The sequence below is a fragment of the Rhinolophus sinicus genome, chromosome 14, assembly GCF_057876585.1.
Source record: "Rhinolophus sinicus isolate RSI-liver-muscle chromosome 14, RSI-T2T, whole genome shotgun sequence".
Classification (NCBI taxonomy): domain Eukaryota; kingdom Metazoa; phylum Chordata; class Mammalia; order Chiroptera; family Rhinolophidae; genus Rhinolophus; species Rhinolophus sinicus.
Window position 1 is genome coordinate 136742210 of NC_142514.1, and position 25687 is coordinate 136767896.

At 43.3% G+C, this 25687-nt stretch overlaps 1 protein-coding gene across 1 annotated transcript in view; it reads left to right on the forward strand.

Annotated features, from left to right (window-relative positions):
- Positions 1–25687, forward strand: part of GAB2 (GRB2 associated binding protein 2) — a 183209-nt gene that overhangs the window by 128282 nt on the left and 29240 nt on the right. The window contains exon 2 of the mRNA XM_019726383.3: positions 3893–4193. Within this exon, the coding sequence (XP_019581942.3) occupies positions 3893–4193 (301 nt within the window). The remainder of the gene's footprint in view (positions 1–3892; positions 4194–25687) is intronic.

The window sequence follows — 25687 nt, forward strand, 5'->3', positions numbered from 1 at the left end:
TTAAGCTTCTGTAAATTCTGTAAGACCAGGAATTTATGTTGTATCCTCAGCATCTAGAATAATGCCTGTGGCATAGTCGGCAATAAATCAATATTGGATGGATGGATGGATGGGAGGATGGGAAGGAGGAAAACAAATGAGGCCAGAGAGATAAGAAAGGTTCAGTGATAAAGAGTTTTGCTTAGTTACATCTAGCAAATGCTGCAATGGAGATTCAAAGAGGAATTGGAGGAGATGTTGTTCCTAGTGTACTTGAGAAGAAATCTGACAGGCGCTGATGTTACCTGCAGCAAACACCTTCTTCTTGTTCTTGAGTGAGTGTGTGTGTGTGTGTGTGTGTGTGTGTGTGTGCTTGCACCTGCACACCAGTGATTTGAAAACAGCTCTTTCTACAGAGACTGGCACTGAAGGGGATACATCAACTGAACACAAGCTAAGCTATTAAGAATACTTTTTTAAAATGCACCTTACACATGTACGTGTATATGCATGTACCTGCACGCACACACACCAGAGTGTTGTAAGCAGTGGCCTGGGCAAGACTTTGGGTGACTATAAATAAATAGTACTTAAGTTTCTTCTCCTCAGCTCTGTCCTTTCTGGCTGTACGCTAATCTTCATTTCAGTCTAGGGCTTATTGGGCATCTGTCCCATCCCCAGGACCTACTAGATGCTGTAAGGAGTTCATGTAAGAAAATGGTTCATTTATGAATTCAGTATGTATTCACTGATAACCAGCTGTGTGCCAGGCACTGTCCTAACCACTGAGGATGCAGCATGGATAAAAAACAACCAACCCCTACCCTCGTGGAGTTTACATTCTGGAGGTGGGTGCAGACAACCAACAGAAATATGGTATTTTAGGAGGTGTAAGTGCTAGTGAGACCAGTATAGTGAAGTAAGGGGGAAAGAGAGTGTGAGGGCTGGGTGGTCAGGGACAGCCTCTTCAACAACGTGACGTCTGAACAGAGACTTGATGGAAAGAATAAACAATGGGAAAGTCTGTGGGGGGAGTATTCCAGGCAGAGGGAGCAAGTAGAGCAAAGAGCCTGAGGCAGGATTGTGTGGCCAGTGGTGAACGCCAGTGTGGCCAGAGCAAGTGGGCAAGGTGGAAAGTGGCAGGAGATGTGGGAGGGGGGACCATCACATCAGCCCCTTTGCCATTGTGACGTGGCTTTTCCTCTGAATGAGATGGAAAGCCATTGGAGGCTTTGCACATTGAAATGTTCTGATGTACATCCAATTTACATCAGCTTCTGTGTTAAGACTAGATTACAGGCTGAGAGGGTGGAAGCAGGAAGAGTGCAAAACAGTGGACTAGATCAGGTGAGTAACAGTGGAGGTGTGGACAAGTGACCAGATTGCAGGTATATTTTGAACTGTGTGAACTAACAGGATTTGCTGTTGGGATTAGATGGGGAATGTGGAAGAAGGAAGATGAGGAGGACATCAGTTTTTTTTATTTGAGCAACTGAAAAGGCTGGAGTTGCTATTAACTGCGATGGGAAAGATCACAGGAGGCAGAGGATTGGAGGATATCAAGAGCTCGGTTTCGAGTACGTTAAATTTGAAATGCCTGTTAGTGAAGAGTTGTATACAAGACTCTGGAGTTCAACAGATTGGTCTGGGCTGGAGATATACACTTGGGAATTGCAGCAACTGGGTGGCTTTTAAAGCTGTGAAACTGAATAATATAATCTAGGAAGTGGATGCAGAAGAGAAAGTCTGAGAACTGAGCGCTGGGGTCTTCCAGTGTTTCGAGGTCAGGGAGGTGACAAGGAACCAGCCCTGGAGATGAAAAGAGAGAGGACAGGGAGCTAGGAGGGAAACCGAGCGTTAACACTGAAGCCAGATCAGGAAAGTGCTTCAAAGAGGATGGAATAATAAACTGTTAGCAGATGTTGCTGAGAAGTCGAGTAAGGCCCAAGCGCTGATTTAGCAGCACTGAAGTCTTTGGGGCCTTTGTTGAGTTAGTTTCGTGGAAGGGATGGGGGTGCGGCCTGATGAGATTGCTTTCCAATGCAAAGAGGACGGGAGGAAGGGAGACTAAGATGAGGAGTGTGGAAAACTCTTCGAGGTTTTACTGTAAAAAGTAGAAACACTGGGCCATCGTTGGAGGGAAACGTGGGATCAAGTCAGGCTTTTAATTTTTTTTTTTTTTCTAAGATGGGAGAAGTTGGTATCCTGATGGGAAGGATCCTAGTAGGGAGGGGAAATGCAGTGATTCTAAAGTGGTAGAGAGTTGTGAAAGCGATGTCCCCATGCAGGTGAGAGGGACGCACAGAGGGAAGAAGGCTGTCCACGCTCCTGGTAACAGAGAGCGGATTTAGGCGGGTTGTGGTGACGGAATGCGTACATTCTCTTTGGATTGCTTCTGTTTCCTTGAGAAACAATAAACAAAGGAGTGGAGGTGTTGGAGGTTTAAAGAGAGAGAAGTTCAGAGACTGTTGCCAAAGAGCAGGAGGAAGATGTGGACTAAGGAATGTAGTCGACTTGTTGGGCAGCCCAAGCGCCCACCTGAATTTAAAGGGAGACCTGTCAGTGGAGCTGTGTGATTTCCTCCCGCTCCGTACAGCTGTGTGGGCACAGCAGACCCTTAGAGTTATCCCGAGATGATGCTTTTCCCAGATAAATGAGCACAGTGTAGGAAGAAGCAAGGGAATGATTACAATGAAGGATCACAGAAATGAAATCGGGTACACAGGGGAGGACAGGGAAAGAAGGTGCGCGAGAAAAGATGGTAGGATTATGTCCCCATGGGCTCTAAGTGATGATGATAATAACCAAGTCCTTGGCTCCTGAAGTACATTAGGGTTTTGTACAAAGTGCTTTCGCGGGGTTTGCATAATAAAAACCCTATAAGGTAGGTCAGTGGTGGCAGAATGTTCTTTTCTTTTTTTAATTAAGATTTATTGGGGTGACAATGGTTAGTAAAAGTACATAGGTTTCAGGTGTACAATTCTGTAATACATCATCTATATATCACATTATATGTTCACCACCCAGGTGGTCATGTTCATTCACGTTATATAAATGAGACAACAGCCAACGAGGTAAATCAATCTAAAATCACACAGCCAATAAGTGGTAAAACGTAGACTCAACCCAAGGCTCTCTGTTATATGTAACGTCTTTTCACCACTCTGTGATGTCTGCTCACAGATTACTCAGTCTTGTTGAAGAGATGGAATGTGGAAGACAACATAGGGAATGTGTAATCACATGTTAAATTGTACAGTGTGGAACGATGCACGTTTACTCAGTGACCCATATTGAGAGCTCAGTATGGGCAGGGATCTATTGTAAGTACTGGTGATACAGTGGTGACTGAGATGGGAAAAGTCCTATAGTTGTGCGCTTCAGGGAAGTTTTAGAAGGGTTTCTCTGTGATTCTTTCATGGCATCATGATTTGGTAAAAAACACAAAGTACTGAAAGTTGGGAAACTTGTTTTTCTGTTACGTGCTGTATGTGACATTGTTGCTTCAATTCACCGCGTCTTAGTGGGGATTCCATCTATACACTGAGCTGTGATGGTTTTGCAAGTTCCACCCTGATTAAAAGAACAGTGACTTTGAGTCTGTATTCTAGCCTAATGGATAATTGTTCTAAAGTGTTTTCGTCCCAAACTGACTTCCTGATCTAAAAAATGGGAATGCCACAGCTCATTTCATAGTGAGGAGACCCTGTTTCCATAGTGAAATGCTCACTAACGCACATTCTAAAATTGTCCTCCCTGCTGAAACGCGGGGACAATATGAAAGGGAGATAGAGGCCATGGTCAGCCTGCAGGTCCAACAGCCCCCGTCCTTAACCTCATGATATCTGAGCACCTGTGAAAAGCTTTGAAATAACTAATGACCTTTCCCCTCTTCTTCCTCCTTCCCGTTCAGGCCTGGAAGAAACGCTGGTTTATCCTGCGCAGTGGCCGAATGAGCGGTGATCCAGACGTTTTGGAATACTACAAGAATGACCACTCCAAGAAGCCCCTGAGGGTCATCAACCTCAACTTCTGTGAGCAGGTGGACGCGGGCCTGACCTTCAACAAGAAGGAGCTGCAGGACAGTTTTGTGTTTGACATCAAGACCAGCGAGCGCACCTTCTACCTGGTGGCCGAGACCGAGGAGGACATGAACAAGTGGGTCCAGAGCATCTGCCAGATCTGTGGCTTCAACCAGGCGGAGGAGAGCACAGGTACGCAAACACGCGGGCCTGGCTCAGAGGGGCGAGGCGCCTCCTGGCGGAGGCTTAGCGACGGGCTGCGGTGAGGCCTTCAGATGCCTTGCGCCGGGAGAGCAGGCTGTAGCTAAAAGCTTTCTTGCCTCTTTGGCAGAGGAGTCGTAGGCAAAGGGTAAGAGTGTGAAGGGGTTGGCCAAATATTAGAGGGGCCCCTACCCCTAGTTACACTCACATGGGAAACTAGCATACGTTGGGGGGAGGGGGTTGAGATGAAGGTAGAGGTGCTTTCTTCCGGGACCTCAGCACCACCCCATTTCTCCATTTCCCTCAGCTCTCTAGCCCTCTGGCCTGTTACCTGTCAGCCATTCTACAGGGCAGCTCTCACCTGGCTCCTTTTTTCAGCTCCATCTGTCTGTTCCAGCCCATTGATTTCATACCATCCTGCGCAGTTACACGTGCCACTCTGGGGTGGGGTGAGGTGTGGGATGGGATTCTTTGGGATTATTATTGATGTATAATCCAGTGTTTGTGTATGTGCATTTGGGAGGGGACAGGTGAGACGGGGAAATGCTGATGTATGTTTGGATTTCATTAACCTTCACAAAAGAATAGCTCACCTTTTTTGAATGAGTTTTAAATTGCAGAAATTCTCTTTGACATTGGTGTGGATTCATCCCCAACTCTGGGATGATTGAGGAACAGGGAATTTTTGTGTGAATTTTATTAATTTTTTTTTTTTTTGAGGTAGGCAGAGAGCCCAAAGCAGTAGTTCTTAAACCTGGTTGCATATCAGAATTAAAGAGAAGCCTTTAAAAAATATTGATGCTGAGGACCCGTGCCAAATCAGCTAAGAATCTGAGGCATTAGTGTCTTTTAAAAGCTTCATTCCAAGTAGCTAAGGTCCAGGGTTCATGAACCATTTTTCATAAATACTTGAACACCACATATAGTCTGTTTTTTATATATTCCTGGGTTTTTTTTAATTTTTACACTTTAAAAGCATAAAAACCATTCTTAGCTTATCAATAATATCATTCTCTAGAACCTGTTAGAAATGCAAATTATTGGGCACCCACCCCAGACTTACTGAGTCAGAAACTCTGGGTGCAGGGCCCAGCAATCTGTGTTTTTAACCCCCCTACCCACCCCCGCCAGGTGACAGTGAAGCTTGAGAACCACTGGTCTGGACTCTTTCTGCTCAGAGCGGGGTTTGTGGATCAGCAGCAGCAGCAGCATCTCCTGGGAACGTGTTAGACACAGGGCTTCCTCTCAGACATGCAGAATCAGAATCTCATGTATTTCAAACTTCTGATTTTGAAATAATTTTAGACTTGCAGAAGGATTGCAAAGTTGTACAGTAAGTTCCCATGTCCCTTTCCCTCAGCTTTCCCTAATGTTAACCTCTTATTTAACCATGGGACAATTATCAAAACGTGTTGGTTCGATACTGTTAACTGAACTACGGTTTATTTGGATTTCACCTGTTTCTCACCAGTGTCTTTATTGTGTTCAGGATTCAATCCAGGATCCCGCATTAGATTTAGTGGTCATGTCTCAGAGGCTCCTCCAATCTGTAACAGTTTTCCAGTCTTTCTTGTCTTGTTTTGACCTTGACACTTTTACAGAGCACTGCTTAGAAGCTTTGTAGAATGTCCCTCCATTTGAGTTTCTCTGGTGTTTTCTCATGATTAGATCGAAGTTATCAATTTTGGTGAGACATCAGTACCCCAGAGGTGATGTTTCTTTCCAAGTATGTTGTATCAGGGGGCACATGATGTCAATCTGTCTTATTACTAGTCTTGTTAACCTTAATCCCTTGGTTAAGGTGGCATCTGCCAGATTTCTCCCCTGTAAAGCTACTGTCTTTACTTTTGTAATTAATAATTTGGAAGAAATACTTCAGTGATGTGCAAATATCCTATTTGTCCTTAAGTTGCTGCCCACTAATTTTAGCATCCATCAATGGATCATGTTTGCAACAGTTACTACTGTGGTATTCTAAGGGTGATGTTCTGTTTCCTTCAGAATCCACGTTTTACTAAATTCCCAGGTGATTTGTGTGCATATTAAAGTTTAAGGAGCACTGGTCTGAATATTCCAAAACCTTGTGGATCATCAAAATCACCTGAAAACTTTTTTAACTTATAGGTCTGATTCAATAGATTTGACTGAGGATTGAGGAATTAGTAGTTTTTTTAAAGGTCCTCCTACAAAATTAATATAAGACCCGGTATTATATTGTATTGTATTGTATTGTATTGTATTGTATTGTATTGTATTGTATTGTATTGTATTGTATTGTATTACATTATATTATATTATAAGACTTGGTCTTATAGTAAAATAAGACCAGGTCTTCTATTAATTTTTGCTCCAAAAGACTCATTAGAGCTGATGGTCCAGCTAGGTCTTATTTTCAGGGAAATATGGTACATTGCTCGTATATCCCACCTCATACATTGCTGGTGGGAATGCAAAATGGCACACTTACTGCAGTAAATAGTGTGGCAGTTTTTCAAAAAGTTAAGCCTATGACCCGGCAATCCCACTCCTAGGCATATACTCAAGAGAAATGAAAACATATGTTCATACAAAAACTTGTGCATGAATATTCATAGCAGCACTATTCATAATAACCAAAAACTAGATACCCAAACATTCATCAATAAATAAAACGTGATGTGTGGTGTGTGTGTGTGTGTGTGTGTGTGTGTGTGTGTGTGTTATTTAGCCATAAAAAGGAATGCAATACTGATGAATTCTACAATATGGATGAACCTTTAAAACATTATGCTAAATGAAAGAAGACACAAAGAGTCACATAGTTTGATTTCATTTACAGTCAGCCCTCTGAATTCACTGGTTTGCATTCACAGATTCAACGAACTGTGGATTGAAAATATTCGGAAAATGTGCTCGCTTCGGCAGCACATATACTAAAATTAGAAAATATTCGGAAAAAATGTTACGGTGTTGCTGATGAGTATTATGTTGTTAGGCCTGTGATGGTTGATGGTTGCATCTGTACTGAACACGTACAGACTTTTTTCCGTTGTCATTATTCCCTGAACAATAATGTATAACAGCTATTTATACAGCGTTTCTTGTATTAGGTATTGTAAGTAATCTAGAGATTGTTTAACATATACGGAGGATGTGTGTAGGTTAATGCAAGTACTATGTACGCAATTTTATATAAGGGACTTGAGCCTCTGTGGATTTGGGGTCCTAGAACCAATCCCCTGTGTATACCAAGGGATGAGTGTATATGAAATGTCCGGAATAGGCAAATCCATTGAGACAGGAGGTAGATTGGTAGCTGAGAGTTGGGAGAAAGGAGAGTGACTGCTGATGAGTAGGTTTCTTTTGGGTGATAAAATGTTCTGGAATTAGATACTGGTGACGGTTGTGAATTTCGTGAATATATTAAAAACTGCTGGATTTTACACTTTAAAATGGTAAAATATACAGTCTGTGAATTATATCTCAGTTTTGTTGTGTTTTTCTCAAGTTTTGCAGTTGATTCTGACAACTAGCCAGGTTTGGGACCCCCTGGAGTTAGGGCCAACTTCATGGGCACGTGACCTGCGCAGTCTCACAGGGCCCACCCTTAACCCTACACTTGGTTGAACACTCTACTGTTGTGGTCTTAAAGTTCTTAGTTTTGTTTACATTGTGTACATTTAAGGTATACAATGTGATGATTTGTCATATATTTATATTGCAAAATGGCCATAATAGGATTAGTTAACACATCTGTCACCTCACGTAGTTACGATTTGTGGTGTGTGTGTGTGTGTGTGTGTGTGTGTGTGTGTGTAATAAGTACTTTTAAGATCTACTCTCTTAGCATCTTTCAAATATACAATACAGTATTGTTAACTATAGTCACCCTACTGTACATTACACCCCCAGGACTTACTCATCTTATAACTAGAAGTTTATATCCTTTGACCTTCACCCATTTCCCCCACCCCCGCCCCGGAAACCACTAATCTACTCTCTGTTTCTGTGAGTTTAACTTTTTTAGATTTGTTTTTCTCTGACTTACTTCACTTAGTATAATGACCTCAGGGTTCATCCATGTTCCAAATCGACAGGATTTCCTTTTTTATGGCTGAATACCATTTTACTATATATCTATAGATATATCACATTTTCTTTATTTGCCGGTGGGTTTTTCCATTTCTTGACTATTGTAAATAATGCTGCAGTGAACATGGGGGTGCAGGTATCTGTTTGTGATAGTGCTTCCAATTTCTTCAGATATATACCCACATGTGCAATTGCTGGATCATGTGATAGTTCTGTTTTTAACTTTTTGAGGAACATTTACATACTGTTTTCTGCAATGGCTGTACCAATTTATATCCCCACCAACAGTGCACAAGGATTCCCTTTTCTCCACATCGTTGCTAATGTTTATCTCCTATCTTTTTTATAACAGCCATTTAACAGGTGATGTCTCATTGTGGTTTTGATTTGATTTGATTTGCATTTCCCTGATGATTAATGATGTTGAGCATCTTTTCAGGTACCTGTTGGCCATTTGAATATCATCTTTGGAAAAATGCTACTAAGTTCCTTTGCCCATTTTTTAATCAATTTTTTTTTGTTGCTATTAAGTTGTATGAATTTTTACGTATTTTGGATATTAACCCCTATCTGCTGTGTAATTTGCAAATATTTTCTCCCATTCTTTAGTTGTCTTTACATTTTATTGATTGCTTCTTTTGCTATGCAGAAGCTGTTTAGTTTAATGTAGTCCACTTACTGATTTTTGCTTTCTTTGCTTGTGCTTTTCGTGTCATCCAGATAAATCATTGCCAAAACCAATGTCAAGGAACGTTTTCTCTATGTTTTCTTTTAGGAGTTTTATAGTTTGGGGTCTTACATTTAAGTCTTTAATCCACTTTGAGTTAATCTTTGTGAGTGGTGTTAAGGTAGGGATCCAGTTTCATTTTTTTGTGTGTAAAAATCCCAGCACCATTTATTGAAGAGATTATCTTTTCCCCATTGAGTATTATTGGCTATCTTGTCAAATATTCATTGACCATATATGCTGGGGCTCTCTGTTCTGTCCCATTGGTGTTTGTGTCTGTTTTTATGTCAGTACCATACTGTTTTGATTACTATAACTTTATAATATAATTTGAAATCAGGAAGTGTGATACCTCCAACTTTGTTCTTTCTCAGGATTGCTTTGGCTATTTGGGATCTTTTGTGGTTCCATATGAACTTTAGGATTACTTTTTCTATAAAAAGTGCCATTGGAATCATGACAGGGATTGTACCGAATCTATAGACGGCTTTGGGTAGTATAGACACTTTAACAATGTTAATTCTTCCAATTTATGAGCACAAGATAGCGTTCCATTTATTGGTGTCGGAAGTTCTTAATTTTTGAATAAGGGGCCCCGTGATTGCACTTTGCACCAGGCTTTGCAAATTATGTATGCAGTTGGGCCTGGACTAGCTGTTCTGCTCTAGGAATTCTGTGATTTTGTTTGTCTTCCTTTAAGGAAGGATTATAAGCCCCCATTTTACTCTTAAATTCTTTGGTATAATCTTTGAAATTTCCTGTTTTCCCCAAATCTTTATCATTTATAAGCTTCATGGATTTTGTTTTTGTTTTTTCTTTTCTTTTATTCCTGTTAAAGAAATAAAGTGCTCATTGGAAAGAACAAAACAACAACAAAAAGTTGGGGGAGAGAAAATAAGAATAAAAAGGCAGGGAGAACCCCCCCCTTCCCCGACCCATAGACCTCCTAGTTTGAAAGCTTTCATAAATGTGAGAAATAGATTCAAGGAATACCACAGCTTTTTAGGAAATAGGTATGATTGGGGGTGGGGGTGGGGAAGTAACAGAAAGCAAATTGCTTTTAGTTGAATTATTTCCTTTTGGGATTAGAGGTGTTTCTACCAAGAAAACTATATCCTTGAGATGTAGCAAGAATTAATCTTGGTGCAAATGTCTTTTCTTAATCACACATTTGAAAAATAGTTATTGTTTGAATCCTTACTTTTGCCATATAGGAGTCACATACCATCCAAATACCAATATCTAGAGCCACATCATCTGAGTTTGCTTTCTTTGGTAGGAAGACTCACTTGTTCACTCACTCATTCATTCCACTAACCTTTACGGAACACTTGTTCTATGTCCCTGTCGTAACTACTGAGGGTGCAGAGATGAGCGAGAGGGTGCCAGTACTCAGACATCATAGTCCAGAGGAGGGGCTGACATGTAACCAGACAGTCACAGGGGAATGCTGTCACAGAGGCATGGACCACTAGCTCCTTGAGGAAAGGAAGCAGGGGGAACATTAAGGTGACAAATAATTGAGTCCATATTTTTTCAACAGCTTTGTCTATTAAAGGGTATATTCCCCAGTGTGATGTATAGATGATGTACTACAGAATTGTATCCCTGAAATCCATGTAACTTAACTAACCATTGTCACCCCAATAATATGTATATTATTATATATCTATATCTATCTATATATAGATATAGATAGATATAGATATATCTATAGATATAAATAGATAGATAGATTTTCCCTTAAACCTTTAACTTCTTTTTTTAAGTGGATTATTTTATTAGCTGTCCAGTAATGTTATTACATTGGTGCAAAAGTAATTGCGATTTAGAAGGTTAAAAATAATTGTAAAAACCACAGTTACTTTTGCACCAACCTAATAGTTATCTATGGTAGAGCTTTAGGATTCTTTACAAGATCTTTTCTGATGAAGACCACAGGCTTTTCTTCCCTCTCATAGGAGACTCTGGTGTGTTAAAAGATTCGGCCACATAATGGGTTGTGTTTTCATTTAGAGGTTTTCTTAAAAGTGGATTATATCCATACATCCCTCAGGTAAGGAATTAGAGCTTAATCACCCAAATCTGATTTTTCAGTAGAGAGTCAGGATCTGAGGAAAAGCAAAAAGGAAGTTAGTATTTGACTGCCTACTTTCACTTATGTACCTTATTTCATTTAATTGCTTTTATCAACTGTGTTTCCTTTTTTTCCAAATAAGGAAACTGAGTGCTTTTGCTTCCCTGCCTAGTACTCCGGGACTAAAGCTCTTCTCTGTCCACACCCCTGCCCTGGCTGGGTGCAGATGGGCTGTCCAACCCTCATCTGCCTGAGACTCTTCCTGCAGCACGGCTGTCCCTCTGCAGGGGCTTGTTGAGAACAGTCCAATCACTGCCGTATGTGGGGCACCCTGTACTGATACCCAACACCCAGTGGCCACAAAAAGAAATGGCAGCTCTGTGTTGAGCATCTACCCTATGTAAAGTAGGGACTTGACATAAATTCCCACTCACAATTGACAGTAAACTTAGAGGTAGCAATGATTTTTGACCCAAGGTTACACAGCTAGAAAATGACAGAGCCAGGATCCCAGTGTAACCCAGATCTGACTTTGCACCATAATACGCTGTCTCTTTCTCGCTGACCTCCTGAAACACGACCGCCGGCCAGAACCAAGCCCGGCCATTTTTGCCTCTTTGAACACTTCCCTGGGAAACAGATCCTGACCCCCTCCACCAGGGGTCCTGCAGCTGGCTCTAGTTTCCCTCCTCACCCACCCACACTGCTCCAATGGTAAGGCCAGAATAGTCCACTAATTTAGTCACTTCCCAGGCTTGAATCCTCTCATCAGGCTGTATCGGTGAGGCTGTAGGCTGGGGGCGAGGACGCCTGAGTGTAAATCACAACGCTGGGATTATGGGAACAAGTCCCTGACTGAAGCCTTGGTTTCCCTTTGTCGAATAGGGATAAGATTCTCTTCTCACCCAGTGTTCCTGCTTCTCTCTGGTTCCTCAGGACACCTTAGGCCCACGGGCAGCACCTCAAGTTTCCTGTTTCCCAAAGGTTTATTCGCATTGTGTTCTAAGGAGAGGACCCCTGCAGCTGTGCATTGCAGTAGCCCTGCCCTGCTTGCTGCTTCGTCCTGCAGAAATGGCTTCCTATGGGACTCTCCTTCAAGCAAATACTCCTTTTTCTTTGTTTCTCTTTCTTTTTCTTTTTTTTTTAAAGAGTTGCAAGAGGACCCATAAAAAAATTTCTGCTTTTCACTTTCAGCTGGAAGAGGTTTTGTGGCAGATGGAGGGTTGTTTTTTTTTGGGTTTTTTTTTAAATCCTTGCCACCCTCAGCTTCTTTCTGCTGCTACCCTCAAATTCCTCACATATTCCAGCCAAAAATGCCTAGGATAAAACCTAAGATCAAGACCAGACCAGGAGTGAAACTGAGTCTGAATATCGACATAAGGGTGGAGGAAACAACCCCCTGAGAGAGAACTCTTTCCAAAAGGAACCTAGGGAGGGATGATGCTCAGGAGGGAAAAGCAATTCCAAGAATGAATATCAAGAAGATTTCATATCACACGTGTGGAATTTGGCTTTTGGGGGGTGTGTGTGTGTGTGTGTGTGTGTGTGTGTGTGTGTGCGCGCGCGCGCGTGCGCACAAGTAAAAATAAGCACCCCAGCATTCTCTGGGAGTCAAAATAGCCTCCAGCCCCCAGAGTTAGGGAGCAGAAAGCTGCTCTGAGCTGTGTTTATAAGCAGGCGGGCCCTGGTCCTCACATTTGTGGCACAGTCGCGGGCAGCTGTCCCTGACCAGATGTACCCCACACAAAAAGAACTGGCTCTCAGCACCGAGCTTTGATGAATTATTCATGGCATCAGGAGTCATCCACTGTTGGGAAAGCCCCGCCCCCCCGCCCCCCCCTTGAATCCTCTCAGCTGAGGACTGCTTCCCTTTCATCCCCTCCCTCCTTCATTTACTCAGTAGCTGTTCCAGGGCCTGCCCAGCCCCTCTCACAGGGACTCTGAAAGGCAGGCTGGCTGCACTGAAGTCCCAGCCCTGCCATTCATTTGCTCTATGCTGTTGAATAAGTAACTTTATGTCTGAGGTTTTATCCTCTGCAAGGTGGAGATGATGCTCCCTCACAGAGTTGTTGGGAGGAAGCTAGGAGCCTGTGTGGGTGCCCACTGTGGGCATTAGCAGCCCGTGGCACCATTTTCCATGTAGTGGTTGTGGTGACAATGATTTTTATATCGGTGGGTCAAGATGAACAGGATATGATTTAAGTATCTGGTGTTTTCGGAGAACTTTGCCGTAATCTACAAAATGCTTAGGCAGCCTCCTGTGAGTATAAAGAAACAAAATAAGACAGGCAGGGCTGCTAGCTTTATTCCTACTGCACAAGTAAGGAAGCTATGGTTTAAAGGCACTCGGTGACAGTGCCAGAAAGCAGAGTGGCCGGGTCCAGAATCCAAGGCTTTTAACTCCATCCTCAGTCAGGCTGTGTGCTCTACCTCTCTCATTTATCCTAACCCGTTGTCACAAACCTGTTTACCATGGCTGCTTGTAAGTCACAAAATAGCCGGCAAGGAGGAGAAGCAAGCTTATAAATCACTGAGAACTGACCATTTGGAAAGTAAAGTGTGTCTGTACATTAGTATTAATCTCTGAGGGCTAAATTAGCAAGATAACATGATCCATCTTAGAGCAGCCACAAACTGCTGTGAACTAGAGCTCACGGACGTTAGGTCACCAGAGCCCAGTTTGTAACTCGTGAAGATTTTGAAATAAGGCCAGAGCCGCCTCCATATCCTGGCTATTATTTTAGCTTTTTCTCTTCTTCTCGAACTCCTTGGCAGGAATTTCACAGCAGTCACATGTATAACTCAATGGAATGAAGACTTTTCAGAGTTCCAACCAACTGTTCTTTATCTCTTCCCCACCTTTTCTCTGTTACAATTTTGGGTGAGGCTGTCCTTCCCCTCTTAAATATTTTGTAAATATTTACACTTGTAGAAATCCATGAGTCTCCTGAGTAACTCAGCAGCGGAGTTATTTTAAGTCCTGGGCCCCATCTGAGATCAGGCAATACCCATAGGAATACTTTTGGGGAAATCCTCAGCCTCCAATGGAGGAACATTATTGGGGCTCTTCAAACAGCTCCTTTCCTCCAGAGAGAATGATTGGTGATTAAAAATTGGGACCCGTTATTCCAGCTGGATTTCTGAGAGCAGAGAGGGCTTTGGTGGAGCCAGGCAGCCCACTCAGATGCCTTCTGGTGACCTTGGCCGTCCGATGCAGTGAGTGGGAGAGCCAGGGAGAAACTGGGCGTGGAGGAGGGTGGGGAGGAAAGGGGCCTTCCTTGGAGACCTTACCCTTCGTTCTTCTCATCCCCATCCCTGGAAGGACTCTCTCACCCCGTCCCTCCCCTACCTTTTGTTTTGTTTAACTAATCTCAGATCTCTCAACTCCTCTGGGGGATCCTGGTTTGGAAGCTTAGAGCAAACGTGGGAGGTAAAATACAGCTTCTCCCCAGGCTTACAGAGGTCCCTTGAGAAGCAGAGCGCAGTGTGGAGACAGACCTGGGCCCCAGCCCAGAGGCGGAGGCTGTTGTCTCAGTCACCCACCCTGTTTTTCCACTGAGACAAAGAGCAAAATAAACATCCAGACCAGTTTCCAGCCAGATCTGAAATCCTCATGCCTTTTAAAAAAAATAATGCTGTTCTCCATAACCCTGGAACATCAGGCTTTCCTCCTCAGTCTTTTGTTTGTTTGTTGTTTTTTGTCTGCAGCTGTGTCTGGTCACCCTGAGAGTAGGCTGTGAGTTGGGACATGAACTCCACAGAATCCCCACAGACATGTCTGCATTGTTCTGGAACAGGCTGCAGCCCTGATCTGCAGGGAAGTCCAGAGCCTCTGGAGGAGGAAAGGAGACAGGGAGAAACCTGAGCCTCTTCTCTTCTTCCTACGCCTTGATCCTTTTTCCTGCTGTCCCTTTTACACCAGACACTCCCCCGCCCCGCCCCAGCCAGCCAGCATAGATGAGTCTAGTGAGTCTAGTGTTACCTGCCAACACCCACAGACTGTTGGGATGCAAGCGTCTCATGCCAGCTCCTCCACACCAGCAGCCTTGGATGGCTCCCAAACACCTCTTGAGGTGCCCCTCCCCTATTTTTGTTCTTTGAGAGCTTCTGATTAGCTCTAGTGAAGGAGGGTGAAAACTTCTTGTGGGATGGATCCCAGACCAGATTCCAAAGCCCAGTGTAACTCTGATTTTTGGCTAGAGGTTAAATAAGGACTTTGCATGTAGCGGTAGGGTTACCTTGGACCTCTGGAGATCTCGATTATGACTTGACACATCCAGTTATGTCCAGCCCTGCGTGGGATCCTGAGCTCTACAAAATCAGTAGGTATGGTCAGCTCTAGGATTTGAACTGGGAATTTCAGCTTCGTACTGATTCACTGTGGAGACCTACCTCCGTTTCTTCAACAGTAAACAGGGAGTTTGGGACCCAAAACAGTAATTTTCAATGTTTTCTTCTTTTTTCTTTCTTTTTCTTTTTTTTTCTGTTTTCTCTTTTTGCAATGCTTGTTAACCAAGTCTTACGTGGAATGCTATATATGAAACAGGCGAGAGGAGGCTGCTTTGGAGACTGCAAGGGAGAGAGCTGAGTGCTACCGGCAAGAGCTGGGCCCAAATGGCCGGCGCCGCCTTCTCTGCCGTGGCAGCCTGGGAAAATATTGACCTGTGACAGACATTTCAAAACAGGGACCCACAGACCAGTGCTGAGCTATGAAAATCTTCCTCAGTCCACAGCAAAAATGAAAACCATGAAGAAGATGTAGTTAGTTTTCATAAAGCTAAATGTAGTCAGATTTTAAAACTTCCCTTTATTCAGTTTCTCTTTGTATAAGTGTGCGCGTTCGTTAAAGTGTTCGTGTGTGTGTGTGTGTGTGTGTGTGTGTGTGTGAAGTGGCGGTCATACTAGTAAATATAACATAACTTTTCCATGTTTGATGTAATTAAAATTGTCAACCCTGTGTGTCATTTTAAAAAGTGTGTGAACATAACAAGGAGGCCGTGTTTTAACACATCCATAAAACGGAGAAGTCTGGGAAACAGTGACCTAAAGGTTATGTTGGTGTCAGGGTCACCTGACCCTCAGACCCTGGAGTTCTGTACAAGTCCCCCTCCGGGTGCAGGCCCACCCTGCACTCCAGCAAACAGTCAGTGCTCCGGGGTCCTTTGTCCCTTTTGCTCAACTCTGGCCCTAATCTTGTGTGCAAGCTAGGGTCAACCCTGAGATTTTGCCTACTTCTCCTGTTCTTGAGTCATTTCTCTTTTAACCTGACTGTAGTCTCAAATTCCATCTAGGACTGGACCTTACCCTGCTTTTATTTGGCCCGTCTCCGAGACCACAGTCTTGCCCAAACCCTTAAGCCAGTGGCTGGACCCCACTATCCAGTGGCAAACTTCTGGGTTGTCGGTGCCCTGTCTGCCTGAGTTTCCGAAGAAAATCTGCTTCTGCTTTTCCTCAACACGCTTCCTCTTCCTCATGGACACTCCTGCCCACATGTCTAGGTGATGCCCAGTTTCTGTTTCTGTGTTCACTCATTCAGCACACCAAGTACCTCTTTTTGCCGGGTCCTGTTCTAGGGACAAGTGCCAGAGAACAGCACAAGACGTGGACGCGCTCTCCGTGAGCTCTGAGCCTTGACGTTCTCTGGTTGATGTCTTTTCACCAAACTACCCTTGGAGCTCTTCTTAGAACTGGCTGCCCCCTCCGCGTCTAGTTCAAAGCCCTAGGCCCCTCAGTTTACACCAAGATTCACCTGCTTTTAAGTGACGGTGCCTGGCTTTGCACCAAGATATAGGTAGCATATAAAACATGTGAGGTTAACTTCAAGTGTGAAAAGAAAAGAAGTTTTTTTAACTTCTGAATTTAACGTCAATAGCAAGCCCCCGTCCGGCCAGTGATAGAAATTGAAGTTTTGATCAACTTGGGATAAAACTGGTCAATATAGGATTTTCTCAGCTAATTCAGACTTCTCTCTCCCCCCTTTAATGGAAATATATACACCAGATATTTTTCCCCAGCTTTGTCAAATTATAATTTTAAAAACTGTATGTATTTAAAGTGCACATAGTGATGGTATGATATATTTATACATTGTGAAATGATCACCACAAACAGGTCAATTAATATATTTATCACCTGAAAATTCAGCTTTCTCTTGAGTTCTCCTTGAATTCCCAGAGCGTAGGGAACTGGAAACAGTTCACTGAGGCTAGAACACAGAGTTTGGGTGAGGGAAGGAGATGTGTGAGAACCTTGAGCGTGAGAATATGACTCTTTCATCATTCCATTCCCACGTTAGTAGGGACACATAGTAACTGCCCAGTGACTATTCAAATGAGGATGTACTTATAGTGTCTGGTTGTAACTTTGTAAATGGTTATACAAAATGACAGTTTAAAAAATTCCAACTTATTTTCAAAGATTGTCGTTTTGAGAAATTCACTGTTCAGGAAGGGAAAAAGTTTCAAAAATATTCTAACCTTATTCACAAGACATACGGTCTAAAATTCTGTCAGTTGAAACAATGGTATAAAGTATAATGAAAACAAAAAAAGAAGGAAAACTTAAAATGGATGATGAACTAACTAGGCTGAAGAGGCAGGGTATGTCAATAACCTAAACTGTATGTTACATGTCTGTCATTTGTTGTTTGCTTTTATTCCCCACCTTCTCCCCCTTTTGTGGATGAGGTCAATGAACACAGCTCATCGTGGCTAGTGAATCATTTTAGCCAAACAGCCAAGGCAGAGGAGGGAGTAGATCTCATAGCATGAGAAAATTCTACAATATTAGATCATGAAGGGCCCTTAGAGAGTGTTTAGCTCCAAACTCCTCCAATGACAGAATACTTGGAGGTGAAGAGAGGGGAGCTAAATTGCTCAAGAGGATTTAGCTAACAGCAAGACTAGAATTGAAACCCATTTTTTTGGTGTTTTGTTTGGTTTTGTTTTGTTTACTTTTAGCTAGTATTCCAGTTGATGTTGATAATGATACCACCCTGCATTTGTATAAGGCCATATGATTTATAAAGTGCTTCCATATGTATATACTCCTTTAAAAGGCTAATTTCGTACAAAGAGCATGGGTCTTGGAATCCTATAAATACTTGACCCCACAGCATTGATGAGTTCAGTGTAAACATCATCTTGGTAAGTTCATATACTTTTCTGAGCCTCAATTTCTACATCAATAAGATAGACACCAATAGTTTAGTGGTTTCCAGAGGGTAAGGGGAGAGGCGGGTGGGAGATGAGGGTAAGGGGGATCAAATATATGATGATGGAAGGAGAATTGACTCTGGGTGGTGAACACACAATGGGATTTATAGATGATGTAATACAGAATTGTACACCTGAAATCTATGTAATTTTACTAACACTTGTCACCCCAATAAATTAAATAAATAAATAAATAAATAAATAAATAAAGCCACGCCCAGTGCCAGACACATAATTAGCGCATAATGAATGGCATCCTTTTGTTTTAAAGATGGGTGAGGATTAATGGGAAATATTTAGAAAAGTACTTAGGCCATATAAGTGATTTGATAACTACCCAAAAGATACTGGCATTGCTGTTGGTGTGACGATGATGATGATGATGATGATATTAAAGATACTAACTCCAAAAACTGAAGAAAAAAAAAGAAGCTAGACACAAGACATTTTTCACAAGATTATTATGAGGATGGCAAAAGATTCCACTTAAAGCATATAGCATAGTGTTTGATATATGATGAGCACATATTAAGTACCTGTTGAATGTAACGGCCAATAAATTGTCGCTGCCTTCTCTACACAGTCCTTTGAGTGTGTATACTGTGCTATTCTTATCTCCCCAAACTAAAACATCTTAAATAACTCTATCTCTATTTTACCCAAACTCAGAAACATTTACTGTGTGTGATTAATATTTTATCAAGTAAACCTTGCTGACTTTCCTGATTGGAGATGCATTGTACGTAAGTTGTTAAGGTGCTCAGAAACAAAGGTGTCTTTATAAATGTACTACTACTACTAAAAGCTAGTATTTACATAGAGCTTACTATCTACAAGGCAGTGTTCTAAGCATTTCACAGATCTTCACTCATATAATCCTATGAGGTAGATACCTATTATTATTATTCCCATTTTACAGGTGAGGAAACTGAGGCACAGAGAGGTTCAGTAACTTTCCCTAGTTCATACAACTAGTATAAGTAACAGAGCTGAGATTCAAACCCAGCCTGGCTCCAGAATGCATGCTCTTAATTGCTAAGCCATACGTTGAAATTCTAGCTGGAGTTCCTTGCCTCTAGCTGCCACGGCACCTGCGCAGGAGATTCTGTTTGTGCACAGAGACCTGGGAAAGACTCACTGCCATCTCCACTCTTTCGTGAGGACCTCTGGCTTTGCCAGAGTGGCTGTTCTCCCTACATCCCTTTAAGAGGACATCACACACAATCCTTGCTGCCTTTAATTTCAACCGAAGCCAGGTTTTCTCCATTCACCAAAGCCATAGCCTTAGTTTTCTTTGACTCTAGGATTGGTGTTTTCACGCCCATTAGAGCCCACATACTTATAAGCAGAACTGGGAGTCCAGCTGTGGGGCTTGGCCATTGGTGGATACATTTCCCCTCACATTCATCAGAGCAGCGGCCCTCTGGACTAAGGCACCAGGGGCCTAATTCTCAGATTGGCGATCTGAGGGGAAAAGGCTTTGGACTGAAGAAGCAGAGACCTGGGTTCTGATTTGGGATCTGTGGTTTACCTGCAGTATGAACCTAGGCCAACCATTTGTTCATCAAGCACTGTTTTAGACACTGGGTGTGTTAGTTCAGGTTCTCTGAGGAGCAGCTGTCAAGATGTGTTTCGACGTGATAGAGATTTATTGGGTGAAACACCTGTGAGGGATAATGGGTGGGAGAAAGCAGAAAAGCCCCCATGGGATGTGCGTCTGACACCTGTGAAGGGGAGAAGGCAGGAAGGAGGATTAGACTGCCGTGTATGGTAAAACCGTTTCAGCCAGGTCAGTGGAAGTTCTCAAGCCAAGAGCTCCTGTTAAAGGAGTCCCGTGTCTCACAGGCGCAGACCTGCATTAGTACTCCAGCCAGTCTTTGTCAGTGGAAGAGAACAGCACATGGGGAGTTGAGGAGATGCAAAAGGCCAGCCATTATGCTACCCACGTCAGGAGACCTGGGAGGCATTGTTTTCATGGCCACCACGCTGAAGCAGCAGTAATGCACAGGACAGTTAAGGTTCCAACTCTTAAAGGAGCTTCTAATTAAGTGGGAAGAGACAGACCAAAAACAAAATATTTAAATGGTTAACAGTAAGTGCTTTGCTGAAAATAAGATAAAGTAATGGGACAAGGAGTGAGTACAAAGCTATTTAGGCCTCTCTAGGTCTTGGTTTCTTTATCAGTCATATTTAAATAGTTTTCCTTTTTAATTCCACTGGATATTTGTGTAGCACTTATGACTTTCAAGTATGTGCTTCTCATTTACCTCACAGAGAGCTGCATATTAGAATGCGCCCTCAACTTTGCGTGCAAAAGACTTGAGTTTGAATCCTGGTGTGGGCGTTTCCTAAGAGCTCTGTAACACTGAGTAAGTCACTTTATCTCTGAGTCTTAGTCTCTTCATATATTAAATGAATTTGCGAAGATCGCCGCCTTGCCAAATTTTCAGGGCTATTATAAATGAGAAAGTTATTGAGAGCTGCCTACAACTGGAAAACATTTTTTAAATTTCTTTTACAATAGTATCAAAAAATAAAAGGAATCAATTTAATGAAAAGCATGCAAGATCGCGCTATACAGAAAATGACAAACATTGGTGGGAGAAATTAAAGAAAACCAGTAAATGGAGAGATACATCAATGTGTCAGTTCCCCCCACATTGATCTATAGATTCAGTCCAGTCTCTGACATAATCCCAGCAGGCTTTTTTGGTATTAATTGATACCAAAGCAAATTAGAACGTTGAGTCCTGCCAGGCTCTCTGCCCCTGCAGTCCTCTGCTCACCACACAAAGGCCAGTTAAGTCCATTTGCACCCTCTGGGTCAAACCCGGAAGGTTTGTGAGCGCAGAGTTTAAGATGTTCGCCCACACCAGGTTGCCTCCCACCCTGGAGCGCTGAGGAAGAACTTCCATTTGTGGAGCTCTGATGTGCAGGGACTGGCATTTCTTTACTCCCTAGGACAACCGCACAGGTAGCTACTTTATAGATTAGGACGTTTAGGTTCTGATAGCATCCCTGGGCTCCACAGCAGGTAAGCTAAGATTCAGATTTCAAAATCCATTTACTATCCCCATACCACACGGCCTCTCCTGAAGTCACAATTCTGCGTACGCTGCGGATCTCAGAATTCCCTACGTGGGCTGGCACTCGTGGATCCCAGCCTCGCCATCCGGACTAGAGCAGTTTCAGGTGGTGGTCTTGTGCTTATTGCCACTGTTGATGATTCTTGATAAGCTGCCACCATCGTAATGTCTAACACTCATGTTTCACACTGATTTCCAGTGATCTCTTAGTGAAAATCACTGTAAAAGAAAGATGGGTAAGCTTACCTCTTATTGAAGTTTAGTTTGAAAGTACAGTGATATATTTTTAGTATTTTTGTGGGAAGGTCACAAGGGTCAAATGCATCATTTACATGTGAGCTTATGGTGCCGACTTGATGGATTGATTCCTATGGGAATGCTAATGGGTTCCCAAAGCTCCGGTGGGGGAAGGGAGAAGTGCTGCCCTGAATATAAATGTGCTCGTTCCAACTGCAGTACAAGCTCAGAGGGCAAGTACAAGATCCACCGTTTGATGGGCCAGCAGCACGTAGCATAGCACCCAGCCAGTGTTCATGACCCTCAGTAAATGACAGGCATGCTTCTTGCCAAACATAAATCAACCCTTTGAGGGGAACCACCCAGTCAACCCACGCCCCACTGGAAGGAGCAGGAATAAGGTCTGTCCCAAGTGAGGTGTGCTGTAGGTGTGGCAGATAAAGTGAGAAGCAAAGCTTGTAACCTGATCTCTCTCAAATGAACAGGACCGTGCATGGCTAAATATAGACTCACTGTCCAAAAACAGAAACACAGCCCAGAAAACCTTGTGAAGGGACCACAGTTCCTTCCACCCTAAAGAACAGTTTACATTTGGATCCTGGAGCTACTCATTTATTCTTCCAACCTAAGGAGGATAGCTGATTCCGACCAAACGTACTGCCGTGGGGTGTTTATTGAACACCTTCTTGTTTTAGTCTGGATGTTGACGAGGCCCCGAGCACCGTGCTAAACCCTGTCTGAGAAACAGAGATGGTCTGGATCCTGACTTCTAACAGCTCACAGCCTGGTTTTGTGTGACAGGTTTGTGAATTCCCAACATAAACAGCAAAACAACGTACTGGAAAGGGTTTAAAGGAAAGCATGATTCATTCTAGCGATAGAGACCTTATGGAAAGCCTGTGGCATTGGCTCTGGGCCTTAGCTTCCCATCTCTAAAATGAGATGCCCCGGGGCCAAGAAGGTTATGTGAGGATGTGTGGCCAGAGACTGTGACATGCCTCTAAGCTACAGCCACTCACTCTCTTTCCCCTGTGCCCTTCAGAGAATCGATTTCTGCTCAAGTATACCGCGAGCGAGATCATATACACAAGGTCAGGGCGTTCTGACATGGCTCTCCGAGCTCTGAGATGGTGTTCTTTCTCAGCTCCTTTCTGCAAAGGCCGGGCGTGGGGGGTGGGAGCACAGTCCCTGAAAGATCTCACAGGGTCTCATGCTACTGCCTGTCTCTGCCTCCCCTTTCTCCTTTCTCTGTTTTTCAGCTTTTATAAACACTCGGAGACTTATATTTTTGAACTTGGGGAATTATTTATACTAGTCGTTAGTAGTTTGAGCCAGCAAATGTTCACTTACCATGCAAATGTGAGTAAATTTTAAACTCATAACAAAATAACAGCCCTGCCAGCCAGGGTCCCAGTGATCAGATTTCCTGACGTGATTCCCCCCTCCCCCCCACCCTCCCCGCTATGCATTGTAGAGAATACATCTTCATTCACATTGATACATCTTTCTCTTGGTACTGTAGAAAGACCCCCAGGCTAAGAGATCCGAATTCTAATTCCAAGGTTCACGTCTGACCTACTGTGTGGCCTTGGACAAGAAGCCTCTCCTTTCTGGGCCACAGTGTCTCCAACTGTAAATGAGAGATTTGGGGGTAGGGAGGGTGGCGGTGATAAATCAGCAGTTGGACTCCAGGGTCCCTTCCAATTGCCATATTATGTGAGTTATTGTGTAGACTGAAGCCATTTTTGTGTTTGGCCTTAAATTTATGAATAACTCCTCTAATGATGATACGTATCAGAAGATTCGGGGGGATTTTTCTTCTGAAATAATTTCAGGCTTGTGACTATGAGTTAAAATGATCTGGAGCTGTTGATCCCATCTTACCCTCAGTCCCAGCCAGCATACTTTTGTTTTTAGAGCCCTCCACCCATCCAATCCATGTTTTCCAGTTAGCTTTCTACAGGGATCACTCACCCCATAGAATCCTGTATCTATACTGTTTTAAATATTATGTCATCAATCCTCTTCTCCCCACTAGAACCTTTAGAATTTTACACCATTCCACTTCTAGAAATAAACCGTGGAATGAACAGTCGGTGTCAAGCCAACAACCATTTATTGAGCATTTCTTCATAATGACCATTTACCCATATTTCATCTCATCAACTCCTCAGAAGCACCCTGTGAGATGGGTGTTCTCTTTGGCATTTCACAGCATGGAAATGAGGTGCAGAGAGAGAAAAGCTTTGCCCAAGGCCTTGGGGTAACATAGTTTCAGAACCTGGACTCCCATGTTTGTGAACTGATGGCAGTGCCCTTTCTGTTACACGTTGTTCCTGTGGAGTTGGCCGTAGTCAGATGATTCGAAGGGCCAGTGGGAACATGGACGGTTTCCAATTGCAAATTTTGATGATACAAAGAAAGATTTTTGGAAGAATTTGTTCTTTCACTTGGCTTGCAGAGCTCGCTTTGCCCTTGATTTTTCAGTTGACCCTAACCCTTCCACCTCTTCCTTGGAATTAAGAGACAGAGATTGTTACAAACCACACCAGTGGATCTTAATCTAAATCTCTGGGTAAACACGGCACACTATGTATGTTTCATGTGGAACAGCTCTCTTACGTTTCCCAAAGATGACTTTGATGTGTATCCCTGCTCTAATCCGAGTTCTTCCTTTTATAAACAGAGAGAACGAGGCCCAGGAAGGGGGAATGGCATGCTCACGGTCACTGGGCCAGTGGGCAGCAGAACGAGGCCTAGACCCTCATTCTGTTATTTGACTCTGCTTTCCCAAAGGCTAATACCATTCACGTCCTAGGGATCTCGTGGGAATGCTTTTCTCTACACATGGGTGAAAAGAATTGGCTTTAAAGACCGTGAGATCTGTTTCAGATCTGGGCTCTGCCACTTGGCTAGCTGTGTGACCCCCGAGCTCATTATTAACTTCTCTGAGCTTTGATTTCTGTTCTTTTCTTTGAGCTTCACTTTCTTCGTGCAAAAATAAATAAATGAATGGAATGAAGGTAATAATGTCTACCTCCTGGGATAGAGACACACAGTGGGTGCTTAGTCAATGGCCGCTGTGATTCTCATAGTCAATATTGTCCTTTTTGTTCTCATTCATTCTTCATATAACACCCATAACAGGCTGTAGCTGTGACTAAAACTGGGACAACAATTACCTTCCGAGCACTCGTGCTGCCTCGGAGAGAAGCTCCATTCCTCTTGGCCAGTTTCAAGGCCTCAACCACTTCCGTGTGTACTCCAGGAATAGCAGGAAGAATGGTGGGGTGCGATGCTAAATGCTTTATGTAAATGATCTCCAGTCCTCGCAGCAGCCCTGCAAAGTACGTATTCTCCCTGTTGAAAAACTTAGGATCAAAGAGGTTTATGTAACTCCTCACCGAACGAGGGGTTAGCAGAGCCAGGCTTTGAATCCTTCCTGGCTCCAGCATGAGCTCTCATCTCCCACTTTATGGGTTCTGAGACCCACTGAGGCTTGGGGTGGGGATTTGGGGGGAAAGGATAAAGATAAAAAGGGCACTGAGATAAGGGAACCAGTCATTATTTGGCCAGTCATCTTTTCCAGAAAGTCCAGCCAACCACCCCTTTCCTGCTCCTGTTATCACTAGCCAGTGATGGCTGGGCTGGGCTGGGCTGGGCTCCTCGACTGAAATCCTTCAGCGCTTTCCTGTTCTAGAGTTTTGCAAGAAGGTGGGAGGAGTGTTTGTATGCTGGGCAGGCTTCCCAGGAGTGATTGTGGAAAGGAAGGGGAGTGATTTTGTAGGGCCCTAAAAAGAAGCCAGGAAGAAGAGGAAAAAATAAAAACCCTGTTTAAAAGAAAACAAATTGACTCCGGCATTTCTGGCATTATCTTTAGTCTAGACTTGGAGATAGAAGCCCAGGCCAGGAGTCTGGAAACATCCATTTTCTTCTTGCTGCACAACTGCCCTTCCTGATGACCTAAGACACATCATTGCAGCCACCTCCCAAAACAGCCCAGCCACATATAATGCAATGTTTCCCTCTCTGTACCATTCTGTCCTTCCCTCCAGAGGTACCCACACAGCAAA